The 13,735-nt window shown below is 50.2% G+C and overlaps 4 protein-coding genes across 4 annotated transcripts; 1 reads left to right on the forward strand and 3 right to left on the reverse strand.

Annotated features, from left to right (window-relative positions):
* Positions 1-877: 877 nt before the first annotated feature.
* On the reverse strand, positions 878-6,384 carry HO133_006662 (uncharacterized protein; the record flags this gene model as incomplete). The annotated part of the gene is made up of 2 exons (XM_037297559.1): positions 878-937; positions 1,000-6,384. The coding sequence occupies 2 exons, from the start codon at positions 6,382-6,384 to the stop codon at positions 878-880; spliced, it is 5,445 nt and encodes a 1,814-aa protein (XP_037146995.1).
* Positions 6,385-7,151: 767 nt separating this feature from the next.
* HO133_006663 (uncharacterized protein) lies at positions 7,152-8,141 on the reverse strand (the record flags this gene model as incomplete). Its single annotated transcript, XM_037297560.1, has 5 exons — positions 7,152-7,255; positions 7,317-7,551; positions 7,625-7,761; positions 7,812-7,838; positions 7,910-8,141. The coding sequence occupies 5 exons, from the start codon at positions 8,139-8,141 to the stop codon at positions 7,152-7,154; spliced, it is 735 nt and encodes a 244-aa protein (XP_037146996.1).
* A 525-nt stretch (positions 8,142-8,666) lies between these two features.
* On the forward strand, positions 8,667-10,523 carry HO133_006664 (uncharacterized protein; the record flags this gene model as incomplete). Its single annotated transcript, XM_037297561.1, has 6 exons — positions 8,667-8,669; positions 8,747-8,796; positions 8,936-8,987; positions 9,044-9,406; positions 9,587-10,255; positions 10,380-10,523. The coding sequence occupies 6 exons, from the start codon at positions 8,667-8,669 to the stop codon at positions 10,521-10,523; spliced, it is 1,281 nt and encodes a 426-aa protein (XP_037146997.1).
* A 735-nt stretch (positions 10,524-11,258) lies between these two features.
* Positions 11,259-12,671, reverse strand: HO133_006665 (uncharacterized protein; the record flags this gene model as incomplete). The annotated part of the gene is made up of 4 exons (XM_037297562.1): positions 11,259-11,997; positions 12,054-12,130; positions 12,183-12,326; positions 12,381-12,671. 4 exons carry the CDS (start codon positions 12,669-12,671, stop codon positions 11,259-11,261), a joined length of 1,251 nt encoding a protein of 416 aa, XP_037146998.1.
* Between the last annotated feature and the right edge of the window lie 1,064 nt (positions 12,672-13,735).

Here is a 13,735-nt window from a genome sequence, read left to right on the forward strand (position 1 = left end):
TTAACACCGCTACCAAGCGAGCAAGCTTCTCCACTACCTCGCTTAGGAATAACCCTAGGCCCTGGCTCTCATTGGTGATGCGGACATAAACCGGTTCGATAATACCTAAGTATGCTATTGGTACGTACCTTAGTTAACGAAACTACTCGTAGCTGCCAAAGAAATAGCACAAAAAAGGCAGTCGAAAGGGTACATATCTTCAAAATTCCCTTCCAACATGCACGAAGAGTTCCTTGCGCTCGTGGTGTGTCACCTCCTTTCTGAAACCATCTATCTGATCACGGACGACACTCTATTCCGCGTTGATAACTACCCAGATCTGACGTGGAAATAGAAGAGGGTTTCGATTGCTCAGGCTGTCACTTTGGTGGACTGCTTGCCTGTACCCTGCAACTCTACCTTAGCAATAGATAGCTACTCAATGGTGTGTATATATCTCCTTTCGTGGCAAGTCACACGCGCTGTTTCCCTGACCAACCGAATCTTACCAGTAAATGCCCAACAACCCATCACCATGCTCTTCGCAGCCCCGGCTTCTCAAGACGCTTTGTGGTTCAACTATAAGGAGGTCTTGCTCGTATTGCTCGTGCCCATTACCTGATCTATGTAGAAAAGCGAACTTTTACTGTTGTTCGGAAGCGTCATGGCAGCCATGCTTCAAGAAGCCATCTCTGTTTGCCTTATATCGCTCCGCGCTTCCATCTAGTATAAACAGAGTCTAGCCACCAGGCGGTCGTATACACCCGGCCCAAGTGTATACTTCAGAAGACACATGAAGAAGATTGAGGATTTCCGCCGAATACGTTGCGCCAGCCCCTACTCTGATATACATCCGATGGTTGATTCATGTATAAGTACAGCCATAACAAACGACATCTTAATACCGTAATTTCCCAACAATAGAGAACGTGTACGCCGTCTCGGCTTCACTTTTCATCTTGTGAGAAAGTCAGCACGAAGTCTTCGACAGATCTTTTTGACTGGAGAAGTTTCACATACCTGTATCATATAGACCGTGGCCCTGCCACCTCCCACCCCACCAACAGCGCCTACCACGCCGACCTCTCCATTCGGCCCGATCACATCCTCCCATACGCTCAACGCAATACCGGTCCTTGCCACCCTCTCAAAACAGCTCTCTCCTAACTGTACATCCAGCAACACCTCTCCTTTCGTCTTCCCGTGCACTAAGATCCTCTTCTCGTTAAGACCTTGGTGCGCACTACTCAGTGGTCTGCCCTCAGGTCCCACGTTGCTTCTGTCGGGCCTCATGATCGTCAAGCGTGCAGAGCCCATGTCACGCCACTTGGATGCAGTCTCGCGAATATAAAGGCGAATTTTAGCGTTGCTGAGGCCAATGGGCGCATCCTTACCAGCAGTGATCATCCCTGGAGGGATAGGCGAGCTGGTACCACTACCACTGGAATTGTCAGAGCTCGTATAGATACTGCCTTCGCGAGAAGTAATGGTACTGCGTGAGATGTTGAACATGCCACTGCCCCTGCCGAAGCGCTTGAGGGCGGAAAAAGCGCTCGACATGCTACCTACGCTGCTGTCGCTGGGTGCAATGCTAGGTGTTGGGGCGCTGCTAGCACGGTAGCTCGAAGAGCGACCCCATCCACCAAACCAGCTGGACCTCGAACCGCCGACAATGATGCTAGCTCGTCGATTCGAAAGCGGGTTGCCGGAACCGTAGGGACCCCTTGCATTTTGAAGGGCAATGAATGTGGGATTGTTGATGCGTGAGTGATTGATCAATGCGTAAAGTGCTTCACACTCTTCTGGATTGCGAGAGCGAAACATGATGTTGTTGCCTGAAGTGATCTGGGCATTGGGCGTTGGAGGCGAGCGGATAGAAATATCAAGGGCAGTACCACGGCGAAGTGGAACCAGAGGAGTCAGCTCCAGGCCGACCAGAGGACGGTCTCCCTGGACTTCGTCATTCTGACTCGTCAAATTAGATGCGAGGTCCGAAAAAGCATCCATGTCGACAACAGGGGTGGAAGAAGAAAGTGGCACATCTTTTGAGTGAGCAGCAGACATCTCGTAGGCCTCGATCAGGCCAGGCGTGATCACAATGCTGCATTCATCGGGGTGTAGACTTTGCCAGGAGCCTGTGTCCGACCACGAAAAGATTGAGGCGATGGTCTTTGAAGCCTTTGACGGTTGAGCCGGTACCGTCTTGTAGGGAGCTTGAGAGGCTGATTCCGAGGGTTTGATAGTACCATCTGGGGTTGAATGCACGGATGTCCTGGGAGCGACCTTTGGACGTGAGAGACTCTTCAAAGCCCCAAGAGGCATCAAGGGGGTCGGAGCATCGCCTTCCTCCAACTCTTCGTCTTCAGACGAGTCGGACACCGACGTTGCTTCATTGTGCTCGACGGTAGAAGTCTGCGACTCAGAAGAACTTTCGGATGCCGTTGATGGCTCGTATTCATGCTTCAAGGGTGACGAGGACCGTCTCGGCTTGAAATGACTCTTTCCAAGGACCGGAGTCTTTGCTTCGTTCAGCTTTGGCGAATGGTGACCGGACACTGGTGATGAAGAGAAATCTTGCGGGACGTCGACCTTTGAAGATACAGGACGCTTCTTGCCCAATCTGGAAGGAGACACTGGCTCCACTGAGGCAGAAGGTGTAGGCCATTGCGGCTCCTCTTCCGGTTCGGCTATGGGTGTTGTGGGCGGGCTGTTGTTCCGTGCTTTCGGAATGAACGGAAGTTCCATCGAGGGTACTGATGATCGTGATCGATGATAAGACGGCCGAGTATTTTCCTTCTGTTGATTATTACCTGACTCGGGGCTGAGGCCTGCATGTTCTTCACCCAGCTCTGGCGACAAAGAACGTATGTTGGAGTATTTGTTCTGTGAATCCACTATTGGGTTTTGAGCAGTAAAGACATCTGAAGATGGTGTTTGAGACTCGCTACGACTGCGGGGCGCATCCATCGACTTCGGACTGGATGGTGAGCTCTTACCATGCCTCGATAGCCTCTTAGCTCTGGCGCGTTTGAGTCCAACAGAGGTGCTAGTACCGCTTAAGCCCAGCGCTTCCTTGAAGCTTCGCGGTGTACGAGTCGGCTCAGAGGCTGTGGTGTCACGGTTTCGGCTTTGACTAGGAAGTGAACGAAGATCGTTGACCTGGTCCACATAGTTGTTGGATGATCTTGATGGAGTGTTTGGAGGAATGCTGTGGGACTGGTTATGTAACATGGCTATTTCTCTTGAAGACGGGGTGCCATGTGAGCCGGGCATTCCAGAAGGCAGTGGCTCTGTCCAAGTCTTGGAACCGTTATTTCCTTGTTCACCGATGGGGATCTCGACTTCTCTTGGACTCGGCGTCCTGCTCTTACTCGGCGCGCTGGAGGTGATAGGAGGCTCAGGGCCTGATTCGGACTTCATCCGCTGATGTCGGCCAAGAAAACTCTGAGATCTCATGATCCTTGGAGGTATGGGTGTTAAACCGAGCATTTGGACCCACTCAAAGCCTGCTTGTTCGTCTTCAGATCTCAGCGAGAACAGCTCCTGCCACTCTAACCTATTAGCACCGGCTCCTCTAATCATGATAACTATTTCGCCCTTTAGGTCTCCATTCCGAGCCGATACAGTACCGAGATGGACGGGCGGGAACAGTAGCCAGCGGCCTGTTGCGTCGACCTCACAGATGAGTAAATCCCTACTACCGTCACCATCAGAAGCCTCGTCACGAATGATGAGCTCGACGCGACAGTCCACACGTTGCCCACTTGAATGCTGAAGAGCGAGGTTGAAATGGTCTCTAGCTCGAACACGACATGTTCTATCAATGGCAACACCAGTCAATGGGGCAAGAGTCCTTGGGTCTCGAGCCCGGGTGGGATCAATGTTAGAAGCCGCCTCATCTTCCAGCCGCGCACGTTCTTCGTTTGAGCGCTGCCTAGCGTCGTCTACAAGCTTCTGATATTTCGTAGCGAGCAATTCAGCTTCTGCCGAAGACTTGATAAAGTTTATACCCTTCAATGTCTTTGCCAGGTACTTGAGCCTGACCAGTGGTCGCTTCAGAAGGAAAGCAACATCAACTCTTTCGCCATCTCCGTTGACCACATCTCCTTCTTCATTTCTTGGCAAGCCTTCATCGAGTCCCATGGACTTCACATTTGGTGAGCCGGACACTACGGAGGTGCCCTCCAAAGCAGGGGCGAGGTTGACCACCACATCCTGGAAGCCCATGCGCCAAGCCTTCAAGTACTCTGCGTAGACTCTCTGAGCTCCATGTGCCCATGTGAGTAAAGCTACAGGGTCTTCCTGTGGTATGCGTTTGTGTAACGTTTTCAAGCGCTCGAGCGCGATACCCATGTCTATAATAGGCCTCGTGAAGTTTGGGTCCTCGTGAGTATGGGCCGAGGCACTAAAGAGGCCAGCTGCAACAGCAGAATCTGATTTTGACAAAACACAGGTTAACAAGACGGGAATCACGCCATCGACCAAAGTGCGCAGCTCACGCATATACTTGCTCTCATCGGTAGCCAACTCTTGCATTAAGTCCCCCATAGTTGCGGTGGCAAGTCGACTCCGATTCGTGCGGATGCTTCGAGCTGATTGGATGCTTCTGTTTCCTGCCTTTGGTAATGACAAGACAGATATGAGATCAGCATGTTTGGTGAGGCGACTGTTCTTTCGCTTCATTGAGTTCAGATCAAAATGGTCCCTTGCCTCGTCGACAGCTGCGTCTTCCTCGATAGGAGGCGGACGAGCTGTATATCTAGAAATCTCAGACACGGAAGGCGGTGCAGCACCCTGACTTGTATTGAAAGTCTCAACAGAGGCAATGGTAGAAAGACGATGCTTTCCCGTAGAAGGAAAAGGGCGCTTGGAGTTGAGTCCAGGAGGTTTGAGAGGATTGTTGGGGTCCGGTCCTTCCACAGAGGATACAGTATGACTCGATGACAGCACCGACTCGGCATCGTCTTCTTTGCTAGGCTCTTTTGGATTGAACGATTTTCGTCGGTCACGAACTGGTGAAGATACACTTTTTCTCGCGGAGCGCCTTTTGAGTGACGACGGGGACGTCTCTGCTGCCTCTTGGACAAGGTCCACAAATTTTGACGCAGATGTCGTTCCTTTGCCCGAGCCCGATAGCGCAGAATCAGAGTCAAAGCCGGCTGGAAAAGGATTATCTTCGTAGATAGCTGAACTTGGAATCCTGTTCCTTCTCCTGCTTCCGTGGACGGCTCGTCTCGTGCCTTCCTTTGTGTCCAGGGCTTCCGATATCCTGGTGCAATCTTCTCTCACTTTCTCTTGTAATGCCACTTTTCTCTTCTTGGTTGATGAATTTAGAGGTGGGATAGCCTCAAGAGGAGGCTCGTCTGCGTCAAGGAAAGGATCTGGAGTTTCGTTCAACCAGGCTTCAATGCTTGGAACCCTCGGGGTAGCTGTTGGCTCCGGTACCTGCTTTACGAAGAGTTTACGAGAGTCACCAAAAACTTGGCTCAAGAGATTGCTTTTCTGCGTTCGGACGCTGCGTCTGCTGTCAGACATTGCACCTCCTGTAGACCGAGGAGACTCGTCTAGATCTTCTGCTTTCTGACTTTCCGACCTGTGTCTCCCAGAGTCCTCTTTCGCCCCGGAAGAGCTGATTCGTAGTGACGCTTCCGGCGTGGGACGTTTTCTTCGTCCCGTTGATCCAGGAGTAGGACTAGCTTTCGGGGCTTCAATGTCATGCCCGATCCCCTTTTCGCTCCCCGAGCGCTCACTTTGCCGTCGATGATGCTGTCCCGACTGCCTCTGCGATCTAGGTGGTGTGACGTAAACCCTGATGCCATCGTCGCCGCCAGAACCTTCACCCTTGGGTGTTATACTGTTATCTTCTCCTCTCCGCTTTTCCGGTGTCATTAGCTCTGATGCTGGCTTCACTCTAATATCGTCGTCTGGCTGTGCCAATATCGGAGATGTGTCTTTCATGGCCTTAGATAATGCTATAGTCTTTGATGGACTTTTCTTCTTCCGCCAATGCCCATCACTTACCACGCGCTTTGCTGGGGCGCTTCCACTTCGATCACGGTCTCTCTTTTCCCCATCTGCTTTTACAGACCTTCTGCTGCTTCTGGTTGGCGTATTGTAGTCATGGTCGTCTTTCCCTCTCCGTGACGACGTTCTGGGCTTGGACTCCTTTGTGGGCGTCCTGCTCTTCGTAGCGTGTTTCTCCAGTTGCTGGTTCTCTTCCACTCCGATATCATCTGCCACAACGACGCCTCCTCCTTGAGCCTGCCATTGCCGAACTCGGTCTCGCACCGAGTTGTTATCGTAGACTCCCAGCGGTTTGCCGACGTCAGTCGTCTTTGTTTTGGAGGGCGTAATGCTATGGTCGCGGCGTGTAGAAAAGCGGCTTGGGGAAGAAGGCAGGGACATTTGGAGCTATATGGAAATCAATTGACATTCTCAGGGAATCACGGTCTGCGCGCACATAAATCTCAGGTAGTCCTGAAGCGAGAAAACAGCATTGATAGTGTTGTACGCGTTGTGTTTACGGACCTTTTGCAAGCTTCATCTGTGATGGTTTATTAGAGTTGGTGGCTGACAGCTGGACTGCGCGCTTGATCTCAACCGAAGTCTTGGGCTACGCATGGGACCTAGGTACTTTATCTTCCCATGAAAAATCGATGTCTCGAATTTCTCAGATTCTAGTGTCTGGTCCAGGTCCAGTTCCATAGCAACAGCCGGGGAAACAATGCGCCACTACGCCACACCATCCCCCTTTGCAAAAATTAATTGCCGATTTTCAGCCCTACCGCCACCCACAAATCCGCAACTGATTTTTGCAGGGGCGAGTGGCCTAAAGACGCTCTTTATTAGGATAATTGCGATTGCAGCAATAATCTTAAGAGTCCCACCCGTAGACTTGCCCCTTGCAGCACGACCACGATGTTTGGAAGGACCAGTCTCCCTCATTCAATTCTGTTGGGCAGGGTATACTACTAGGACAATCGAGGCTCTTTGACGCCAGCAAACAGCATATATATCATTAAGACCCCTATGTTCTACGGCGGAGAGAACACCGATGCGCCAAGCTATGTAGTGAACGTAGTGAACACAACGGTAATGAAGGACCAAGTTCTTCGAGACACGGACCTGGTCAAGACACAGCTCTGCAGGCGGACACATTGATATCCCAGACCTCAGTTCGATTTCTTAAGGTGGCCGTTGCCCTGTGCCTTTCTGGTCTGCTGGTCCAACACTTTGAACGCCTCTGCGCTTTCAGAGATACTGCTGTAGAGCAAGACTACAGAAGCAGTGTTTAGTATCGTTTCTCTCAACTCACATGTTTGGACGTTTGCACTTACTGCCTGGTATCACAATCCAGATGAAGTTCATGAAGAAATAATAACCCCAGAAGTAATACGCTTCTGGCCGACAATATGTCAGGCCCTTACCGTAGTGATCAAACATGCTCGTAGCGTAATAAAGAATATCTCCATAGATCTGGCCCAACGAGACTAATGCTTGTAGAGGGTGACGCAGAGGATGTTCATAGGTGATGAGCAATGCGACAGCGAAGGACATGGGACCCCAACAGACCTAAATCCGACATTGTCAGCGTTTCTTGTTTAGTTTTTAAGTTGGAAACATGATGGATGATGGAGGAGCGTACCGCCGTAACCGTCTCCATGCATAAGACAAAAGACTCAGAAGTCAAGTACCTCGAATCCGAGAAGGAGTACTCCTTCCACAATTGTCCGAATAGATCCTGCTTGCCAGGCATGTTCGCGTGGTTGAAGGCAAAGTATCCTATTGTTTTGCTCAGCGTTGGCGCGCGTACGATGTATTGTTGCTCTTACCCTCGAAGAAAAGATGGATCGTCCCAGCTAGCGCACCGGAGTATCAGCAAGCTGCTCCCCAAAAGCGCGCGGAGTTTGTAGAAAGCTTGTGTACGTACTTAGAACAAACCACAGTATGGTCGCTTTGTCCCGCGAAGGCAGATTAGGGTTGTGGCTCCGGACCAAAGCGAGGGTGATGCCCAGTATCACAACCCACCCCCCTGCGAATATGCCCAATAGAGTCGGTACGGACCATCTGTTAGCTAGATAGCCCACGATGTTTGCTTCGAGTGGGTAAAAGGGATGGATAGCCTGGGGTAGACTTGTGGAATTGAGGATGTAATCTGCCATTATGGTCGGATTGAAAGTGGTATGTATCTGTAGAGAGAAGATGGTGTACGGTATACGAGTAGAGTACAGGGTGTGGGGACAGGCAAGATGGAAGTGAGGACGATGCCTACGGTTTGTAGGCTACAGCTGCGTTATTGAAAGGCAGACATGAAGCGTGTGAGTTGAGCAATAATGCTAACACAACGTTCTAAAGTTGAAGCAGCTTCAAGCTCTAGAACCGGTTTTGGTTTTGAACGCCTAGGCAGTACGAGTATGAGATTAAGGTACGAGTAAGGTAAGGTACTCGTAGGCAATGATTCAAGGTAAGAGGTATTACTTAGGTAATGAATGCCGGCTGCGGCGCACCAAGGGGTATTATAAACTAGCGACTAGCGCCTAAGGTACTTCAGTGGCTTGCCGTGGCTGCCATATCCCATTGGTTACATGTACATTGTCGTAGGTACTTTCAAATCGAACCCAATCGTTGAATGACGTGATTCGGGTTTTTCCTTTTGCTTTGGACGGCTCAGGGCATCCTTTTAATCCATGGTAAGATACCCATGGCATCCCCGTTATTGGACACTTCCACATCCCAAGGGAAAGCTTCTTGTAATGACGCCGGCTAGGGTATTAATAGGAAAGGATCAACCAACCGACACTCTTTACAATCCCTAACGTCTATAAGAACATTGCCTCTCAACTAATTGTGCAGACTGCCATATCATTGAGCAACAGTACGGCGTAAACATTGCCTTCGACTGCTAATTCCAGCACCGGTGATCCCTATCTTCGTCTACTTCGAACATGTCGAATAGACCCATCTTCGTGGCTACTCATCCCCGTTCATGCTCGACTGCTTTCGAAAGAGTAACTGAACTTCCCCTCAAACACTGGTCTTGGAGCAACAACTCATCTTACTGCAGGTGTTCATGACTCAACGCGACGCCCTCCATTGCATCCACGAACCATTTGGTGATGCCTTCTATTATGGTCCGGAGAGACTAAGTTCGAGATACGAAAATGATGAGAAGGCCAGGCTCGACAGTGGCTTTGCCCAGTCGACCTTTCGCACAGTCCTGGACAGAATTGAGAAAGAGGGTGCCGAGGTCCGAAACACCCCTTCTAGTGTAGCTTCGTTCTCTGCAGCACCCTTCTTCGTTGCACAGTACTGCAAGGAGATGTGGTGTTTTCATACAGCAATCCTTGAAGTCTTTGGCAATCCCTTTATTCTTAACATCCATGCCTCAGCAGCTGTCTTCGCTGCCCTATCTTGGGATCCGTCCCTCGTCAGGGACAATTCTGGATCGGCTTCCTTTTATTATTTGACACGATTACATTCCCTCTTTTTGAACTATGCCTTTTTCTCGTCTCGAGATACCCAACCTAGTTGCGACGGCAAAATTACACACTTGCTTCTAGGTCCAAGTTCAACGCATTTCGACTATGATATACTTACCCTAAAATAGGGCAAGCGTATCTTCATCAAGGACATCATACATTATCTCGTCCCTCCGAATGGTGCACCACCGTCGATCGCTCCTTCTTTGGCCAGAAAGGAACGAGGCATTGGTACGTTCGAGCCTCACTCCAATGATGTGGCCAGCGTTGCGCCGCTTGCTCCTAATTCGTACGCTACTGAACCCGAGCTTCGAAACCCAACGGTAGTTCCAAGCGAAATGTTAGGCCAATTCCATTTTACCTTCCTCATCCGCCATCCACGCTACAGCATTCCTTCTTACTATCGTTGCACTGTTCCACCACTTGATGAAGTCACTGGATTCCACAATTTCATGCCTTCCGAGGCCGGTTATGACGAGCTTCGGCGCGTCTTTGACTTTCTGCGTAGTGTTGGTCAGGTGGGCCCTGAGATTGCATCTCAGAACATCCATGTGAATGGAAGCACGAACGGTAATGCCAACAGAGTGGACATCTGCGTTGTCGATGCAGATGATCTACTCGATAATCCAGCCGGGATCATTGCAGCTTATTGTAAGAGTGTGGGAATCGCGTACCACGAGCAGATGCTCAGTTGGGACTCCGAGGAGGACCAAAAGCAAGCCAAGGATGCCTTTGAGAAATGGAAGGGCTTTCACGAGGATGCCATGAACAGCTGCGATCTTAAACCGCGGAAATACGTAAGTAATTCAGCTTTTCATCTAGTAAAGAGAGGTTCCCATGGTCTGGAAATCTCTGTTCCTCCATCCTTCTAGTTCTTTTCCTCTTAAGTTTTTGACCATAGCTGAATCTTGTGGCCGAAAGAAGAAGAAAGCAAAGAGCGATGAAGAAGAAGACCGCGAGTGGGTCCAGAAGTTTGGAACGGAAGGAGCGAAGGTCATCCGGCAGACGGTCAATGCAAACTTCAAGGACTACGAATACCTCAAGCAGTTCGCCTTGACAGCCTGAACCGTCGTGTTGGTTTGAGTCAGAGGTCTCCGCTCTTCCACAACAGACAATCGACACGCAAAGCTGAAGCGCAATATGCTGGAGATTGGGTAGCTCGAGCATAGTCCAGCACAATAGGAAATTCCCTCATTGTCTTCTCACTATCCAAGGAATGACTGACATCATGAGGACATTATCTGTAGATGCTCTTGGGGCCTCGAAAAGCTAAGAACCGATATGCAATAATGTACGGCACGTCTCGATTCGTTCGTCTGGTTTTAGGCAATGCAAAACCTAGGCAATTCTCATCCTCTCTTCTCAGAATCGCTTTTGGACCGTGCGGTATCGCCTTGTTGTTAGTAATGCTTTAGGGATGAGCCGTGATATATTTCAAAGATTACTCCGCTCCTCTACCCGACAGGCCATACATAGAATGTTCTTTTGTAGGGAAAGCCATCCGAAGTCTAGTCAAGCCTAACATACCAATAGCTCTACCGTGCAATGTTGAACCATGATGTCGTTATATCGATACAAGTCTAAGATGTTGGCGGACACGCCCATGCTATCCCAATGACCACCTCAAAATGCCTACAACACCTTGCTATACAATGCCACAAAGTTTTTATCGTGATATCCGCACGACGACATTGCAAGCCCAGTGCAAGCCCAAAATGGCAGCAACGCGCCCCTCTATAGCCCGCATTTGATGGGTATCATGCTCCCCCCCAACGCCGAATGTATCAAAGACAATTCAGCCTAATCGCTTTTATCGGTGAAATCGTCAGCCGTCTCTTCCTTCTTCTTCTCCCCAGTCACCCATTCTGATTTCCATTTCGTGGGTCCCTTATCAGCTAACCCTAGATGTGCATTGACCCTGGCGGATATTTGGATCGCATTGCCGGCGACAATCTTCTCCTCTGTGACCTCGTGTCCAAAGGAGAGGCCACCTCCCGAGTGCTTGATGTTGGTTTTGGACTCTGTCATGCTGATGACCTGCGGCCATGTGCCCACGCACCGAGTCGTTGGGTCGTGTTCACAGTGATCCCACAGTTTCAAATCGATAGGCGAGTTGGCTTCCTTGAATAACTTCTCAAACTTGCGTGCTCCCGCAAGACTCATGGCGTAGGAGGTGGTACAGACTGTTTTGCGGGGTTGAAAGACGATCCGTGTACCTGGAGGCCGATGCCCCTCTGCAGGCCTTTCGCCAAAATTCCAGGCATGATCTTCATCGGCTGCGGAGGAGTCGTTGAACGCATAGATACGACCGTCGCCGTCGGCATTGATACCGCAATGCCCAATCCACATGAGATCCCATTTATCTCCGTACGGGCTTAGTTCTTTGGAAAAGTCTCGAGGGTGTTGAGGGTCAGGGAATGGCCAATCAGCGATCGCTTTCACTCCATCGCCTACTCCAACCATGGTGTCTTTGATCCGCATATCCCAATCAACGTCGCTTTCCATTATCAGGGCGGTCGAGATATTTTCATGTATCATCCTGCATTGACCGTCAGAACTTCCCAACGGAGGTGCAGATTCGGTGCGACGGCTTACTTTCTCCACGTCCTCACATGGGACATGAGGCAGCCTAGTTCCCCGTCCTTCGGCACCCAAGTGTTCGTTCCCCACCACTGACAACTCCATCAACAATGAGGAAACCGCAACAGCATGGTGGTGACATACCTGAGGCCAATCCGATTGGGGTATTTGCCTGTCTCGTATGGCATCGAGCACGGTGAGTGTGAGGTTTGTCGCATTTGCCGCGGCGAGGAGGGGTGTTCTTCGGTCACCTCGTTCTGGTAGAGAAAGGACGAATATGTTCTGGAACTGGTCTTGCTATTAGCCATCCCTGGTAGTAATATATTCTTTCAGTAGACTCACCCCAAGTGTGTTGTTCCTTATTGAGCTGACCTCGACGACTGGGACTGGCAAGCGGCGGGTCGCAACATGCGAGCAAACATCCCGTATAATATCTTTCCAGAATAGAAGGAAAAGTAGAAAGGCGAAGATGATGAACGCCCTGGGGTTCCTTGTGGGTAGACTGCCCTTGCCTTGGAAGTTAATTGTCGGAAACTGGATGTTGAGCAGGCTGAGCCGGTAAGAGGAGAGGGACTGTAACGAGTGTACTTTCTGAGGCAGGTTTGCTAAAGTGGATTTGATGTATTCTGACATTGTGTGGAGATGAGGAGGGAGAGGGGCCACCTCGAAAACGAATCCAGAAGGGTCCGGTACCCGGGGAGGAGGTGGAAGATAACAACTTTCTACGAGTAAAGTGGCCTATTGTTGAGTGGATGTTTTAGCGTTGTCGCCATTGACGGAAAGTGTAAGGTAGGTAAGTGGCAGCGAGGGGGCAAAGTTTAGAGCTTACGTTTCCAACATCTAAGCCTGCCTGCCTGCCTGCCTGCCTGCCTGCCTGCCCAGAGGATTATATTTGCATAAGGAGTGAGATTCGGCCAGCGAAGTGGTTTGTGGAGTCGGCCAGCGAAGTAGTGTGTGGAGTGATGAGGAGTTGTGGAGTAGTCAAACCATGACCCTCATGCCCAATAGGCACGTGGGCAGAGAATGAAAGAAGTTTGTCAAGGAGTGAGTGAGTGAGTGAGTGAGTGAGTGAGTATAGAGTACTGGTAGTTATTTTAATATTATGCAAGGTCAGCAAGGATGCGAAACATGTGAAACTCAGGGGTCATCCTGCGCCTCTTGCGCCTTGTTCGACCCAGTGCCAAGACTCTTGCTAGCTACCGGAATAGGGCTGATGAGCCCACTCAAAGAAAAAGAGTGCCACCACCAAACGTACGCTTACCTACACTACACCTGCATCTAGAATCATACATACTTCCGAGGCTTGGTCATATGCACGCCCCCATTCTTCGCTTCTCCCCTTCCTCCTACAAATCGATTTGATCAACCCTTCTGTCCACATCGTATGTATGCCACAATCCACCGAGAATTTGAATACGTTATGCCCTGCATGATGATTTGCCAAATGCTTTTGAGAAGCTTCCGTCTGGAAAGCTTCTCAACCCGTCTCTGTTGCCACTTTCATCAGGGAATCGTCAGCCTCGTTGTCTGGGTCAAGTAATGAAGATTAAGAAAACCCAGCCTGCTGTGTGCATTGCCATGTCTCACAACACTTGAGTGTTGTGGACCCGATCTTGTGCGTATATGAAAATTAGAGCGAGACTACGCGTCCAAAGGTGTGGAAAGGTGGGAGCTGCCCGGGGATCATTCAAATGCGG

Source organism: Letharia lupina, assembly GCF_014066315.1.
Source record: "Letharia lupina isolate WasteWater1 chromosome Unknown contig_26, whole genome shotgun sequence".
NCBI lineage: Eukaryota > Fungi > Ascomycota > Lecanoromycetes > Lecanorales > Parmeliaceae > Letharia > Letharia lupina.